Genomic DNA, 17,946 nt, shown 5'->3' with positions numbered 1-17,946 from the left:
CAAAGGAGATAGCAGCCTCCGTCACCAGCTGTGACCCACTTCCAGCCTCATCAGGCCCTCCAGGGTTGGAGGGGCCCCAGTCGGCTTGCTTCTCCGAGTCATATGTCTCTGGAGAGGCCAGTATGTTCTCAGATGTCAGTAGTAGAAAAGCTCACTTTCATACTTTCACGCTTCTTGCCATTTCTTTTATTCTTTGAGCGTTATCACCCAGTCCAATCTCCCATGGAAAAGTTTGGTCAACCAAAACATGTGCCCCAAAGCAGACATATGAGCTGCCTGACCTGCTCACCTCTTATATAACCAAGACCTCTAGATTAACTCTTTCATCTTAGATGTTTCAGAAAAAAAGCAGGCAAACCCTGAAAGCTTCTAGGCCTCTTCGCTCCTGGTTGCTCAGGCACTGGCGTTGGTTACCAGGCTCTTTCTGTGTTGTTTTGGTGACTCCATGACTCCTCCTGAGATTTTAGAAATGTAACGACACAATTCGTTCACCTTGCAACTTCTCATCTCTGCATGAACCTGGTTCTCATCAAAGAGATTTGTTTATAGACACAGGACTTGAGCCCTCTCTTCTCTTACCTACCTAAGCCAATAGCCTAAGTCATTAAATCTTCTATGGATGAAATTATATTTTTCCAGAGAAAGGACTTTCAAGTGCTAATTTTCATTCTGAATAGCTGTAATTAAAAAAGGTCCTCAAGTATGTAGGTTCAGAACCAAATAAATATTTCTGTTTGTTGTTATTACTCAGAAGAGAGACATAGGATTATGGGTCTTATAGTATAAAGTATTTTATTTGTCTATGGGAGGGAAAGTAAATTTTAGATTCTCTAGAAATATGTGGATCATTTGACTATTAATTTTCTCTAATGAGACTTCTTATGTTACTCGAGAGTCTTGAAAAAATTCTAATTATTTTAGTAAGGAGGAAAACAGAAGAAATGTATTACATCATACATACCATACTCCCCCCCCCACACACACATACACAGGGACACATATCTACACACATCCATACACATTCACATACAGACACACACAGGCACATACATGTGCACAGTGCACACATACATACTTTCACAGTCATACACACTCATACACACACACACACACACACACACGCACAGACAGACAGACAGACAGAAAACACACACACACACACACACACACCAAACCTTCACAATGACAGACACCCAATCTCCTCAATTGTAACAACTTGTGCATTTCCCAGAGAGGCTCTTCATGAGCTCTTACATTCCCACATCTCGCGCTACACTATGCAGAACTGAGAAAGGGGTGTTTTCACAAATCGATCCTGTCCCACACAGAGTGCAGGTTCCCTGTTTTCACACAGCAGAGAGCTGCACTGAGAACGAGCAGGGGCTAATTTCACCTCCTGCGGCCCCTTCCTCAGCTATACAGTATTAAAATCCTAGGGAAGAAGTAAAAGGGTGCTGAGAATTTCCCATGGGCACCCAAAATAGCCCACACGCTATTGCTATTGCCTTGTCCAAATCAGAAAGTTCTAGAACCACCTTATAGCCTCTCACATGTGGCAGGCTGGCCTGCCAATCAAAGCTGCTATTGGTTTAGTACAATCTATTCTGTCTGGAGATGTAGTGGGAGGCATTGAGAATCTGATTAATTTAGACTGCTGGTTTCCAGTGAACCTCATATTTTAGAAATGTGTATTTCCTTCCTTATCCTGTATCCTAATTTTTCTGTTGTCCATCACAATGCAGAGTGTGATACTGTTATTTAATGGTCAGGAACTAGGTAGGGTGTCCCTTGTAATAAAGAAATACTGTTTTTTAATCCCCCCTGAAGTGAGACAGAGAAACATCTGATCTAAACAGCCCCAGTCTTTTGCCATCAAGAGGAATAAATAAATAAGCAAGCATAGGCCAAGTAAGACCCTGAGCTATTAGACGCTGGAAGGGGGAAGAAAGCTTCCAAGAGAGCAGAAGCCTTGATTCCAGCTTCCAGTTTTCAGACCTGTGAGGGAATGAATGGCTGTTGGTTAAAGCCATACAATTTTTGTGGTAATTTATTACACAGCCTAAGGAAACAGAGACAATAAGCTAGTCTATATTTATACTGAGCTTGGCAGGTTGGCATGGACAGGGGGACAAGAAACTCCCAGGAGTTTGCAGGGAGTAATGCTTAGGGACCAGACTGATTTTTGCAACCTCTGTTGCTGGACAATGAAGACAATAGAAGACAGTGTCCCAGGGGGGCCTACTTCCTTCTGAGTGTCTCCAGTCTAAGTTGGTGACACCAGAACAGATCTCTGGTGTCCCAAGTTCAAAGGAGGAAAATGTCTTCTTTTTAGTGACGTTAAAAACCCAGAAAGGAAAGCTCCTTCTTTGATAGATCCCTTATACCACAGATGCTGGTGAGGCTGAGGAGAGAGGGGCCAGCCATGACAATATAGGCCTGGCACCTTCCTCCATCTCCATAAGGACATTTGCTATCAAAAGCTGTCATTTGCTGGCCTGCTACATTCTGGAGGGTTTGTTTGATTTTTAGCTTTGGAGGAATCGTTTATTTATCCTTACCTTGGAGAAATGTACATGACTGTGTACTTTTGAAACAATATCATCACCTGATTTTTGTCTGTTTGTTGTTTTATTCTGTTTTGAGACTGAATCTCATGCACCCCAGACTGGTCTCCAACTCACTATGTGTGCAGCTAAGGCGCCTTAACACCTGCCCCTCCTGACTCACCCGCATGCTGGAATTCCAGGCTGGTTTATAGGCTGTTTTTATGATACATTTCAAAGGTTAAGCTGTGCTTTGCAAGAGCAATCTTGTGTTTAAACAAGAATACACACCTATACAGAAACAAAACTTAAACGTTTTTTTTTTTTTCTTTTCCCCAACAAATGTAATTTTCAGAGGATTGCCTGGACTGCCTTTTGTTCTCGAAAAATTCCCATAAAGATTAGCACTAGCTCTATTCCTTGAGTCTTTAGGAGACCGTCCTTGCTGTGTTCACGTGAATAGACAGAGTGGAATTTTCTTCCCTAAGAATGTGCTGGTGGTGTGACTGTGCAAACATAGCAAGCATCTTTGGAAAGCAATTATAATTCCTTTCTAAATCTTGCTTGCCCCTGTGTCATCAGGCCACTGGACTATGCCAAGCTTCCTCTCTGCCTTCTGTGTTCCTTCTAGGTCCATATGGTACCCATCTTTGAGCAACTCTCAATTCACAAATATGATATTGTATGTTTGATGCATGTGATATTGGATGTATGATATTGTATGTATTGGCTGTTTATTCTATAAAGGCATTACTTTTCCCAAAAGTCAGTCCTGTAATGCTCTGTGGTCATCCACATCCCTGTGAGTGGCAGTGGACAGTGTCTTTCTATTGATCTGTGTTAATATGCCATTTTAATAACCGACTATAAGCCTTTGAGACCAGTTTGAAGGAGAAAGGGCAAGGTGGGAAGGCTCCCCCCCCCCCGGAAGTCAGTGAATTTAATGTTTACATGAAAACATGAGTCTACATTCTGCCATCAACCAGCTGTGAGACCTTGGACTCCACATCTCTGAGCTTCAGTTTCTTTAGTGCAACTTGACAAGCATTGAACATTTGCCCCATGGGTTCATGGAATGGAGGGGCATGAAGCTATGACATGCATCTCATTCTCTAGAGGCTCAGACACCCAAACAACTCAAAGACATCTGAGCGCTTTCAAGTTGGCAAATTCTGATCAGTAGAAAACAGTGGAAAGAGCTGTGCAGTGTGAGGCAGTAGCACTGGCAAAGAGTCCTGGAGGGACACAGCAGGTCTGCCCTCCTAGAGACTGATTCACCAAGGATGATGTATGTGCTTCTTAGCCTTTTACGACATCATTACCCACACTGCCTTGTCCTCTAGAAGGATCCCAAGTCACTTGGTAAAAGGGTGGAGCTTATCTCTATATCCAACAGTGAGGCCTGGCAAACCTCCTTTCTAAGAGCTCTTTTAAAAATAATTTTAATTTTTATAGAAAATATACTTTTTCATATAAGATATTCTGGTTATTTTCTCCCCACAACACCAGTTCCTGTAAGAAATTCCCCATCTTTCCACACACTCAGATATGTACCCTTCCTATCTATCTCTCTTATTAGAAAACAAACAAGCAACTAAACCAACCAACAAACAAACAAACAAAAAACAAGAAAAAAAAGAACCAAACACATATAGACACAGAGATACACACACTTGCACACACAGAAATCCCATAAAAACATAAAAGCTATAACATAAAAGACCTTTTATGTTAAAAAAAAAAAAAAAAAAACGTGATGAGACAAAACATGTCTCCAAAGGTACTATTGAGTTCATTTTGTCTTGGCCACCTACCGCTGGGCATGGGGCCTGTTAGTGTGGATTATATACCCAGTGAGATGCCTTATTTTATTTTATTTTGCAAGTGATTATCAGTTGGCGATGGGCTCTGGGTTAGGATGGAGAACATGTCTAAAACCCTTTTCTAACAAGAATTTAATCATCTACCAAATGGAAGACTGTAATGAATCCCTCTGTAACCCTTACTCACTTTCAACAGTCACTAATTGGCCACCATTTCTTCATATAATTATCACAACCTATTTTTTCTACTCCCATATTATTTTGAAGCAAGTCTTAGGAACAACAGCATTTCTTCTGTAACTATGATAAGGTTGTTGGAAAACTGTGTTTTCCAACTGTTATTATGGTTAAACTAAACAAAACCTCAGCCTGTGTTTTCTTTCACAGTAGTGCCCTAATCTTCACAATTTAATTTTAGAGATTTGATTGCTTCCGAATCTGAATAAGTCACACAGGTGGAATCGGTTACCCCATTCTTACCTGTCTGTTCAGTCTACAGACTTCTCTTCTCCCTGCACATCTTCCTCTCAACCTCTTTCTTTGATTCCCAATAATCTATGTATTGAAGAAACCAGGCTATTGATTCTGCCAACACTACTGTTGTCTGCTGCTCTCTGACTTCATTCCCATGATAGTCACTATTACTTTCCCCAGCTGGCTGAAGAAGCTTGATGGGATGTAGGTTCCTTTAAGCGTGGCAGGGCTATATCACAAGGAATGGTGTGGGACAGACGGTATCTAGTTACACCATGTCTTAGTCAGGGTTTCTATTCCTGTACAACATCATGACCAAGAAGCAAGTTGGGGAGGAAAGGGTTTATTCTGCTTACATTTCCAAACCGCTGTTGATCACCAAAGGATGCAGGACTGGAACTCAAGCAGGTCAGGGAGCAGGAGCTGATGCAGACGCCATGGAGGGATGTTCTTTACTGGCTTGCTTAGTCCACTCTCTTATAGAACCCAAGACTACCAGCCCAGAGATGGTCCCACCCACAAGGGGCCTCTCCCCCTTGATCACTAATTGAGGAAATGCCCCACAGCTGGATCTCATGGAGGCATTTCCCCAACTAAAGCTCCTTTCTCTGTGATAACTCCAGCTGTGTCAAGTTGACACAAAGCTATCCAGTACACACCACATGTGATGGTTTGAATATACTTGACCCAGGGAGTGGCACTATTAGAAAGTATGGCCCTGTTGGAGTGGGTGTGGTTTTGTTGGAGTAGGCATCACTGTGGGTGTGGGCTTTAAGGCCCTCATTCTAGCTTCCTGGAAGTCAATATTCTGCTAGCAGCCTGCAGATGAAGATGTCAAACTCTCAGCATTGCCTGCACCATGCCTGCCTGGACACTGCCATGCTCCTGCCTTGATGATAATGGACTAAACCTCTGAACTTGTAAGCCAGCACCAATTAAATGTTGTCCTTTATAAGACTTGAATTGGTCATGGTATCTGTTCATAGCAGTAAAACCCTAAGATACCACACTTCAAGATATAGGCAGCCACTGATGATCAAAAGCCACTGACCCACAAGGCTGTGCATGAAGGTGACTGTTTCAGTTGTGTCTTCTGGACTTCCTAGCTTTAATACTTATGCAGAGACAGTTGACATCTCACCACCAAATGTTCATCACACACTGGTGCACTCACAAAATAGAGACACAGTGAGATCCAGAAACCAATCAGTGAATAATATTTGATTCTCTGTAGTTAAATATTATTTTTCAAAATAATGTGTTGGTTTATTAGCATCCTCTAGTGAAGATCAATAACATCTCTTTTATTTCACTGTTCCAGTTTCAAGATCATTTTTAACTCACATGCAAACACATTTAGGACGTTTCAGTCTATTACAATTATTATTCTCATCGATGATCAAATTGCACCATCTTTGGTCTGTAAGTTTCATTAAACATCTTTGAGTTCTTTTGATAAGTCATGAGACGGTCTTTACTTCCTGGTCCAAGAAATAATGCAGTCATCTAACCAGACATGCTGGAGTTAGCTACCTCCATGAGGAGCTATCCTTCTGTTAGGGAAAATGACTCTTAGACTCTACCGTATAAATACCTGGGAGAGTCCTAAGCAAATTTGAGTCTGTTCCCCTTTCTTAGTAGGGGAATAGTCAATCAGACCTGGCCTAAATGTGTCTCCAAAAACTAATGATCCTGTGTGAGGACAGTGACCTTAAGAAGAGATGATGCAAGGCAAGTTTACAACCAAGGCTGTAACTACAATGATCAAAGTTGGGAACACAAAATGACTTAGCAGCTATATTGGCAGTTCAAGATAGTAAGGGTAGAGATGGGTAAAGGTGAACACTGTAGGTTCAAATCCTAGCTCTGTTTCTTATCAACTGCATGTGACTAGCTTATTACTTAAGTTTTGAAGCTCTGTGCCCTCAACTGAAAAATGGGTATAGTATTGCGTCCTTCATAAGGCTATCGAAGGATCAGACGATGCTGTAGAGGAAAGAAACACAGAGTGATACGTGGTACCCACTAAAGCTAAAAATGTAACAAGATGGTCCCAATGGATGTGCTCAGTTTTGTCAAAGCTGAAGGGGTTGGCTGGAATCAGGCCTCCGCTGCTTCTTGTCCTATCTGCCTATCCAGCAGTGTCTCCAGCACACCTGCATTATTCTCTAAAAATGCTGCAGAAGATTAATAATGGCTCCTCCAGCATCTTCCTAAACCACATTTTATTGATTGCTTTAGTGAAAAGATGATATCATATATTGAATGTTGCCAAAGGAAATAAATAAATAATATATTCTTCTGAGGCGTATTTTTCTTATTTGATATCTAAGTCAACAACTTTCACTTTGAGAAACTTAGGGTTTTTTTTTTTTTAAGTAGATCCCATAGTAACAAATGTTGAAGAGATTTTAGTTTTTAGAAGAGAACTCTAACATGCCTTCATGCTGACCTGATAGCTCAGAGCCCCTTAAAGACCCAAGATGGTGGTCCTCAGGAATGCCTTATATAGCACGTGAGCTTTAGAAAATGTAGCATTATTATGTTGTCATTCTTTTCCAGAACCTTCTCTGCCCATTACGTCAGTGCTGCCCTGCAAGACTTTCTGAGGTGACTTGCCTCTCTATGGTTTTATTTTTTAAGGCTCCATCAAAATGACTTTTAAATCTCTATGTTGAGAATTCCAACAGCCATCTTGCGGTTATTGTAGCCACATGAACTGTGGCAAAAGATGGACTTGAAATATTTATAATGTTATTGAAAAATTCAGAGAAGGAAGGTGGGGGAATGGAGAGAGAGAGAGAGAGAGAGAGAGAGAGAGAGAGAGACTCACTGTATCCTTCCAATTCCTTTTAATGCAGGCACACACTTATTCTACAGCTTCCTTTTTCCATATATCGGCAACTATAAACTGTAGCCATGTCTACACAGTAGCGTAGCCCCGCTGCTCTTTAAAGCAGTCCCTCATGCTGCTCTGCATGAATGTTGACTGCAGACTAGCTTCTCTGAGCTGCTCTGCTCTCAACTTTACTCTCCCTGTAGCCACAGTTGATTTTGAGATTTGGGGGTCCCACAACTATCTCTCGTTGTGGTGTGCTCTTCTTCCATCCAGGAAGATATTGGGCCCTGCTTCTCATCTTGGTCATTTCAGGTGTTTCACACAACATTGCTTTTGGAGCAGAGGGGGTGGGGGATGGGAGGGCAATAGATCACCTGTATTGCGATGGCACAGTCTTTTTTTTTTTTTTTTTTTTTTGAGACAGGGTTTCTCTGTGTAGACCAGGCTGGCCTAGAACTCAGAAATCTGCCTGCCTCTGCCTCCCGAGTGCTGGGATTAAAACAATGGCACAGTCTTAACACTACTACTGTGAACCCAGGGTCACCTGAGCTTGATACCTTTCTGTTCACAGTCAAGGCTGCTGAACTTGGATGACGGTGAGTTTGCCTTTCTCAAGAATGGACAAACGGAACTCATGAAGTAAACAAGCCATATGTTTTAAACACAGCACCATTTTCCCCTCACAAGTTACTTCTCCAAGTTAATATCATCAAGATCTGTAAGCTCCTACATTTATAAAGATCATGCTCTTTCTGGTAGCTCCTACATAAGCAGTCATTCCAGTTTTGAATAAGCAAGAGAACACAGACAATTTTGGTATGCTAAAATGAGGCATGTGACATGTTACATGTAACATGCTGGGTAACTCTAACACCAAACATGTCAAGAGCTATTATCTACCTGCAGGATAAATACCAAGTACCCTTCCATCCATCCTCTCTATTCTAGGATGCAGGTTTGATTGTAGCTGGAACTTCAGCATCAATTCTAACTACTGCTTGGACTAAAACTTTAAGCTCATATTTCAGACTCATTAAGAAAGATGTAATTTAGAGTCGCAAAGGCCAAGAAAGTCTCCATTATATCCTCGAGCATATTAGTAACCGACTTAGACTTTCAACACTCAGGGTCGGAATTTACTTAACTTTTTCTGGCGTTCCTGGGATACTGCCAGTTGTATTTCCTTTAGACTCAAATCACTTTTCATCACCAAGCTAATTTTAGTTATTGAGAAAATTCTCAAAATGGTTCAAATAGTGGCACTCTATCGTAGCCTTAACCTCATCCTTTCTAGCTGAACTCAAAGGTGACTTTTTTTTTTTTTTTTAAATTGGCCAGAGAGTTAAGAAATTTCAACTAGTCTGAACTTATGTCCACAGTGTGGGGAAAGGCTACAATTTAGAAAGAAGAACTTCAGAATTCCATATGTGTCTAGCTGTACAATAGCGGATTTAAAAACCTTGGTAGATTTTGTTTATGCTTCTTTTCTGTAGAGTGAGGATCAAATACCTAACTACTGTCTTTATAAAACATGATGTGCAAGCACTACTTGGCATTAATACCCTATAGTCAGCAAATTTTCCATGTCTCATTTTTAGATTAGCTATGAAAAATTTTGGATTAAGTGTTTTGCCAATCTTGCAAGTATCTTTTGAGCACCTACTATGTGCCATGAAATATTCCTTCTCGGAGGACAAAAATCCCTGTCTGCTTAAAGTTGTGTTGTAGTGTGAGGTAGCAGTGAGAGATGGAGAGAGACAGGAAGTGAAGGAGGCACAGACCAGAGTTAGGTAAGTACATCAGGAACACAAACTTGGCAGGGAGATTCTACTGTAATTTCAACACACCGGTCAGGGTAGGCTCTATTGGGAAAGTTCAGTTTGTGTTCTGCAATGTCCCTCAATGCTTCACTTATTAAAGGTTTGATTCCCAGTTCCTTGTTGGTGAGTGTTGGTGGAACCTGTAAGAAATAGCCTAGTGAAAGCTCTTAGCCCACTGGAGGGGTGCCTTCCAAGGGCATTATGGGAAAATGTTCCCTTCCTTTCGTTCTCCTGTGCTCAGTCAGAGGGTGAGCAGGTTTCTGTCACCCTATGCTTCTACCATGAAGTAGTGTTTCAACACAGTCAGCTATAGTTTGGGAACTGAAACCTGCCAAGCCAAGTCAAAAGGAATCAATCCCCCTCTCTCCTGGTTATTTTGAGTATCTGGTGTAGTTTCAGAAGGGTGACCAACAACAGCAGTCTAGAGGAAGTTAGGGAATTCTCTGTGAACGCCAGAAGAAAGTCTGTTCCTGATAGAGGAGCTAACCACAGCATGCTACAAGAAAGATGGCAGGGGTGGAGTCGGGGTGTAGTAGGGGCGTGTTGCTGGGGCAAAGTGAGCAAGTGAACACCAGCAAAGAAGACAACCAGGTTCAAAAGCAAACAGACCAGATGTTGACTGTCTCTTTGTGGACTTGACTTTCTGTCACGTGCAGCAGGAGGCCTTTGTAGGACTTAACCTGGAGCAGTGACACCCAATGCCCAGGCATTTCCGACAGACCCAACAGGTCCCTATGCAAAGCAGATCTCAGGAAGAAAAGTCTGAGAAGTGATGGGTCTGGGAAGGCATTGCGGTTCTCCAGGAAAAAAGATGGCGGCGGCTCTGCTCAGGAACAGAGCAGCGGAAGTGCTTGACTGAATTGTCTTAAAGAACTGAATGGAGGATGCTGAGAGGAAGAGGGCCTACTAGCTCTAAATTTACATTATCTACTTTCATTCAAACATCTGATAATCGTCTTGCTTCCCTTAAACTCTGGGCCCTTGTTATTTCCAAGTCATCTAGGCAAGGTATGTCTAGTTCAAGCCGCCTTCTTAACCTGTTTCCACATGTAATTATAACATCACACTTCCCTCCTAAGCATTTCTAGAATATAAACGAAAGATCATTTGTGCTTGAAGGTTGACCTTCTGTCCCTGTGAGATATAATTGATCAGTGCTTCAAAGAAGGAAAAATTTGGGTCTTTCCTCTAATGACGTCACCTCCATCAACATTGCAATTATTAAGACAAAATGCCCAGGACTCCTTGTCACACAGCCATGCATTTTGCTCCTTTTTATGAGCACATTGATGTGAGAACATCCGTGACAGACACACAGCTAATCCACCCAAACCTTGCCTTCCTACCAGGCTAAGAAAGAGGTCCTCAGTTTCCCAGACTTTGTAAAGATTCTTGCACAAGCAAGTGGCAGAGAGGTCCCCTCTTATTCTCTATTGTATCCCTTCTCTCTATTACAGATCTGTGTCTCTGCACCTGGGTACCAAGAATTTGAACACTTGCATGGCAAAGACTTTATCTACAGATCCATCTCCTTAGTCCTCTGGTACTCACAATGGTGAAGTCACCATCATGGACTTTTATAAAAGAGTCCCAGGGAGCTGCCTGAGTCCTCTACTGTGCAGGTACACAAGAGAAGGCACCATGTACTAATGAGAAAGTACACTCTTACGACCCAGAACCACTAGCATCTTGATCATGAACTCAACAACCTCTGGAATTTCTGAGACATAAATAATTGTTGTTCATAAGTTACCCAGTTTGTGGACCAGGGTGTTATAACACAATGAGTGGATTAAGATCTCAGGAGTTTTTCTAATCATCTCCTAAAAGGCTAATGCCATCAGTAGTTTTCCATTATGGATGCAATGATGGGTAAATAAATTCAGTGATGAGGTTATGCTTTGGAACTATAAAAATCAGGGAAGAATATCATAAATGTAAAACATAACATTTTATTAATTATATATCAGCAAATACAATGTGAGCTAACCAATGATAGTCCCAACTTTACAACCACGAGCAGAAAAAAACATTCCCTCTCTACCTAATTCCTTTCATGTTCAACACCCATATTGAACATTATAACATTTTCTTGCTTAGGGAAAAGAAAATCAGAATTTGGAATGTAAGTAGAGGCTGTACTCCATTACTTACCATTCATATAAAATAGGCATGTTTTCTAAATATCAAACCCGGTAATTTTCCACAATTTTCCTTACTTAACAGTTAGCTATTCATAGATATTTTTTTCCTTGAGAATAAAGAGTACAAATGTCTTCCAAAATTAAACAGCTGAAAATATTTTTTTAAATGTCTACCTTAAAATTCTGCCTAATGTGTTGCCTCAGGGCCTATATAGCCACAGCTTTTTAAGTGATACCAATAAATCCATCCAGCAGGAATTATGTAAAACTTATATAATTAATATTTGTAAGATGTCTTAAGATCTTGGCAAGAAAGTCGGTGCTAAAATTCAAAGCTATTCTATAACCTTCTCTTTAAATTAGCTGCCAGCTATATTCCAGACAGCTTCTAAATCCAGCTATAAGCAAAAACATTGCTACTATTAGACACATACTATTTCTTTTAAAAAGGAAGGGTCAGAAAGGTCCATTATGAAGGATTAAAGGAAGCCATGGAAATGCCAGCAGTTGGTCAGAAACACATACACAGTTAATGGGCACGGACTCAGAATCAAAATATCTCACTAGAGTGCACACTAGCCCGTATCCTAATGGATGCAGTTCTTAACCAAGAGATCTGCTGTTAAATCTCCCTGCTTCCCCCACAAACAGACTTTTACTGAAACGGTACTGGTACTACTCAGCTAAGGTCCCATGAAACAAGGGTCAACCTGAAGGTCATCTTACAGCAGGCTCATCCCATAGGTGGTCTGAAGATGAAAGGCCTAAGTAGAGTTGCCAAAAAATTACAGTACTCCCTGGTGAGCTCAAACGTTACACAGGCTATATTTAGAGTCACTATTTATTTGAAATTCAAATATAACTGGACAGCCTCAGTTTTTATTTACTAAATGTGGCAACACGGAGCCAAGGAAAAACCAAGCTAGAGCACCTTCTGCCTCCTTGTGAGAGCATCTATGGACAGAATCCTACACTTCTTGACTTCAGCTAATGGGTCTTACTACTTAGAAAAATGGCAAAGCTTTCAAGGTCTGTAAACAACGTTAAAGACATATAAATGAAAGAAATGGGCCGTGCTGGAGTAAAAGATTATTATGAATATTTAAAGGTACATACATGCCAGGAAAGTGTTACATCGGTTCCCATCTATTCCCAGATGTAATAAACGGCATACGCAGGAGTCTGGCTTCGTAGTCACGTAGTCACGCTGTGTGTACATTAACCGGCTGATAACCTCTTAACCCCACATCTCCAGAGAGAAGGCAAGTACAGGCTGTAGCAGACCTGAGGCCTCTGCTCCTCAGCTGGCATGCCTTCTGCAGAGAACATTAACTTTTTTACTTGGTGTCTCATGAGCCAGGCACAAAGTTGTTGGCTCCTGACCTCTGACTTAGAGACCGTTCCTTTGAAGAGAAGGAGCATAGTTCTGACGGTGCTCATAAGAATCTTCTATTTGCCACCGGCTTCACGGAGATGATTAAATGTTTTTAAAAAGCCACTCTACATTTTTGTAGGTGCCATGCTCCCCTCCCTGACTCCTGAGTGACAATGACTGTTTTAGAAAGTTGTTTTAGACCATATGAATACCCGACCAGGATTTTCTTCATAAAAACACAAACACAATTAGACTAGGTCCAGGTCCGAGGTTCAATTAGAGATCTGGCCATTATCAAGGACTCTGGGTGCTAGCGAAAGCCACCCAGAATCATTAGATGAAATGACCCTTTTACTAGGAATTATCCCCAATGTGTTGCTCTGGGGAATCTGACCTTTCAGATTTAGCTGACTTAGCTTTCTAAAGACACCATTTGCAAAAGTCCTTATTGAGAACTTTATTTTACTTTAATTGTAACTGTGCTATGTCTGAACTAAGGCATTCTTAACCCTTTAAAGAAGGCATTTAGTGGCTCAGCTGACTGCCTTTCCAGTTTGCATACTGAGTTTGCTGGAGCAGCCAGCCTTAGCATGTTAGTGGCAGTCTGTGATCTGCGTAGTTCAAGTGCAAAGACATCAGCTCTGCCTTCGGAGGGGGTGACCTGTGTGTTCAGTGCTGAATATGGCTATCTTTATTAAGGTTAGTAGAAGCAATACAGAGCATTTTCATGTCCCCAGCTCTGGGTGCTTGTAGGTAGGCTCAGGCAGTTAACATTTGCCCCCACCTTACGAAGGGATCCCCGCCCCTAATTTTAAATATAAGGAGGTAACAGGTGGCTAAGGACTTGCCCTGAACTAAGGTAGGTTCTGTAAATAGGCTAGAGAATCTACCTGCTTCCCACAAAGTCTTTGTGCCACAGGACACCATACAAAGCTTGTGATTTTCAGGTCTCTTCATGAACAGGAAGATGCCCTGTCTTTCATGGTGACCAGATTTCAGGTGAAAGGGACGCAAACGATTCTCCTTTGAATCTCCCACAAACCTTCCTGGAAAGGAGGCTCTTCTTCAATATCTTTGTAATACAGCAGCCGAACTGACCCACATGAGGACTTGTGTGGGCAACGAGCGGTATCTGACATTAGTCATCCAGAGAAGAGGGCTGATGGATCTAGAACACACACACACACACAGAGACAGAGAGACAGAGAGACAGAGACAGAGAGACAGAGGCAGAGTCAGAGAGAGACACAGAGACAGAGAGAAACAGAGAGAGACAGAGACAGAGACCGAGAAACAGAGAGACACAGAGAAAGACACAGAGAGAGGCAGAGAGAGAGAGAAAGAGACAGAGAGACAGAGACAGAGAGAGACAGAGAGATAGAGACACAGAGAGAGACAGAGAAAGAAAGAGAGAGAGAGAGAGAGAGCGAGCTCTCTTGGTCTCATTGGTACCAAAGGACCAATGAGTGTTTCAGGGTGTCTGGGAATGGGGTACACTGTTACCTTCCTGATCCAGGACTGGGGTAAGCAGTGCAGATCCAGAGCAGGAGAAGTCCAACCACTGGCTTCTCATACATAGGGACTGTTTGTTCTTACGTAATGAATTTCTTTTGTTTTCTTAACTGTGTAAAAAAACCATTTGAATGTCTCTATATACCTCATATATTTAAGTTCTTTTTTTTTTTTTAAATGGATGGGGGCACCCAGCTCCAGGGGGCAGTCATGACAGTGGAATGAGCTAAAAGAAATGCAGAGAGGAGCCTTTTGGGACAGAATACTCGTCACGTGGCAGTCTCCGGTCTTTCTCCCTGCATAGATAGTTCTCTGGCCAAACCTTGGAGACTCAGGACTGGACTTTAATTCACATGTGGTACTCTTGTATATCCCAGGTAAGGTAAATCAGGGGACAAATGTAGAGCTCCTCCTGTCAAGGCTGCCGATAATGCACACATATCTTTGAATGCCCATTGTATGCACTGGATGACATTGTGCATACAAACAAGGATTTGTTAAGCTAAAACTTAAAGCCTTGCTATAACACTGTCTCTGGCCCAATCAGTGATCAGTTTCAGGGGTTTTCTCAACTTTTTCTGAATCCTCTAAAGCTGGAGAGAAAACAAAACAGGGGCAGCAGGGCGGGGGTGGGGTGGAGAGGAGGTGGGGGGGCGGGGCATCCTCTGGTGACTAGCTTGCCATGAGAGCCCCACTACAAACTGCCGGAAGAGCCTGCCATTATCCAGAACCTTCTAGAAAAAAATGCGTCAGCCTGAAAATCCTTTACTTTGGAATGCAGAGACTCTCATGAGGTATTTATGATAATTTTTACATGATTTTCCTGCCTATTTATGGTAAGCAGCTTTATTAACAAACTGTCCACGGAAATAGTCATTCAAATTCACAAACTCCAGAGAAAGCTGCCCTCAGCTTCTTGTCTCCCTGTATGGGACAGCAATGTGTATAAGTAAGGAGAAAGAGGCACTAAGTCTTGCTTGGCCACAGCAGCCTATGACCCTGATGGCTCTGCTCCCACTTAGAAGCCTGGAGGGCACAGAGCTGGGGCTGCTCAACCAGTCTCTGAAAAGGCAGCCACCTGGCTCTGGGGGAGGGGAATTGAGCAATGCTCTTCTCTCAGTGGAAAACAGCTGAACAGTAAGACTAGAGAATGAACCAATCAAGCATGCGCCAATCAATCAATCAATCAATCAGTCAGTCAGTCAGTAAATCATCTTTTTAGAACTTCTTGCTAGGATTAATCCGTTTTTGCTTTTGATTTGCCAACTTTTGATTTGAACACAGATGTTCAAAAATATTAAGCAAATAAATAAATAAATAAATGGATAAAGGGGCAAAAACACAGATGTTCAAAAATATTAAATAAATAAATAAATAAATAAATAAATAAATAAATAAATAAATAAAGGATAAAGGGGCAAAATCAATTCAGCAAACAAAATCTATCCATTAGCTAACTGCAGGTTTTCTATGCTTCCTGAATGGGTTCCCTTCCGCATTGGTTTGTAAACATCTATCCTTTGAGGACCAGGGAACTACCTTTGGAGGCAATCCAGCTGGGAAGGCTATTACACTTTCATATCTAAGGGCTCCTCTCTCAAGAGAGCTGCGCCACGGAAGCCAAATGTTCCAGAAAGATCCGCAGGCAGGTCTCCAGACCTTGCAGATCCCGGAGCAGAAAGGTTCTCTCAGATGTTAGCATGTAGGGAAAACACCACCAGGCTATTGGCTCAAGCTGGGAAACTTTCCCTTAAACTGTCTTCTCCTCTGAGAGCCGCAGGGAAGCTTCTAGCTTATTTTCAAGGAGTTGTGACTTTCCTTGAGTGGGGGTGGGGAGGCACATTTACAGGAACCCAGGCGATTCAAGAGGGGAAACGCACGGATTTAAAGCTCAAATCTCCAATCAGCTTGTACTAGGAGGCTTCGGGGCATTCTTGGATAAACAGACCAGACCGCTCTCTTGGGTTACTCTCCCCCGCCCACCCTCCGACCCCGAATCTTGTCCGGTATCCATAGCCCTTATTGGGCTACGCTTTTCCTGGACAAAAACCTAGGTACCCAACTCCAGACGGTGGTGCCTGGTTTCATCTCTGCAGTCCGCGGGTTGGCTTAGGTTGAATGCCCAAGGTCGTGGCTGCTAGTAGTCCCTAGACCGGGGTGTGATAAATAGACAGACCGGGATGGGGCAAAAGGGGGTGTGTATCCTTCTTTTACCCAAGTTACTAATTTCATACAGAGGGCCACAGTTTTGGAAGGCTCTTGGCCACAGTAGACCTGCAATCTTCAAACAATGATCAAAAAGCTTGACCCTAACCTGGGCCGCTGCCCCTGAGACTGTTTGTGCCGCATCATCCCTAAGTCTTAGTAAAAGGGACGCCCGGAGTTCCAGAGACCTCTAAGTCCTGGAGCGCTAACCAGCCCGGTTGAGCGCATGCTGAAGCCCTCCTAGCAGCGGCTTTATCGGACCCCGGCCTGGCCTCTGTACCCCACGTCCGGACAAACCACTGGCAAGAAGTGATGTCTGGGGCTGTGGCAGGTGAGCCCCGGAGACCCCAGCAAACTAGGAACAGCAGAGACCGTGCGGGATTCCGTGTTCTAAGGCGCCAGCTAGCCGGCCACCTGTTTCACAGAGAACGAATTTGTGGGGGGCCCAGGCTGCCCCAGCAAAGACCCAGTCGTCCTTCCCTTCCAGGACTGCCAAAACCGCACATCTTAAATCGAAGTGCGCACTCCTCTGCAGACCTACCACCTTCCAGTGGTGACTTATTTCCTGGTGTCGCCCCTCTTCCCATCAGCCGGAGCCTGGTGCTGCCTCCCCCATGCCCCGCTCTTCCGAGGACCGCGCCAAGTACCTGCGGTGAAGATGCAGAGGGCGATGAGCACCTTGCAGACCATGTTACTCCGGTGCTCGGTACCGAGCTGGATGCGACTAGAGAAGAGTTTTCTGGGTCTAACCAAGTGCTTCGGGGCACCGGCAGCTCCTCTTCCGACCGGGTGGGCTACCGGAGGAGCCCGGACGCCAGGCGTGATGAGTCCAGGCAGCTTCGGTGTCTGGCGGCGCACGAGACGAAGTGGAGGTGGCGCGGAGAGTCAGCTGTGTGCCCTGCGGCGCCAGGCGCACTTCTGCTCCATCCCAGCTGCCTGAGCCCAGGGCCCGCCTGCGCCGTCGCCAAACCCCTCCCACCTGGCCCTCCTGCTAGGACAGGGCCAACCCCTGGCCTTCTCTCTCTCGGCGCACAGGTCCCAGGAGTCCCGGCCCAGAGCGGCCTCTGCTGGACAGTGGGCGCTAGACTTGAGCTTTTAGTGGATTCAGCCACAGCTCAGGGAGCTTTGCACTGATCTGGAAGCTAAGGCAAAACAAAGTGTGAATGGGTCCCTGCCCTCAGGAATCCAACTCAGTTTCCGCTTATGAAAAC

General features: G+C 43.4%; 1 protein-coding gene across 1 annotated transcript in view; it reads right to left on the bottom strand.

Moving 5' to 3' along the window:
- Parm1 (prostate androgen-regulated mucin-like protein 1) overlaps nucleotides 1–17,686 on the bottom strand; it is a 107,629-nt gene extending 89,943 nt beyond the window's left edge. Inside the window, exon 1 of the mRNA XM_021211014.2 lies at nucleotides 17,383–17,686. Within this exon, the coding sequence (XP_021066673.1) occupies nucleotides 17,383–17,425 (43 nt within the window). The 5' untranslated portion in view covers nucleotides 17,426–17,686. The remainder of the gene's footprint in view (nucleotides 1–17,382) is intronic.
- Between the last annotated feature and the right edge of the window lie 260 nt (nucleotides 17,687–17,946).

Source organism: Mus pahari, chromosome 13 (assembly GCF_900095145.1).
Source record: "Mus pahari chromosome 13, PAHARI_EIJ_v1.1, whole genome shotgun sequence".
In the NCBI taxonomy this organism is placed as follows: Eukaryota; Metazoa; Chordata; class Mammalia; order Rodentia; family Muridae; genus Mus; species Mus pahari.
This window is presented reverse-complemented; position numbering and strand designations above follow the sequence as displayed.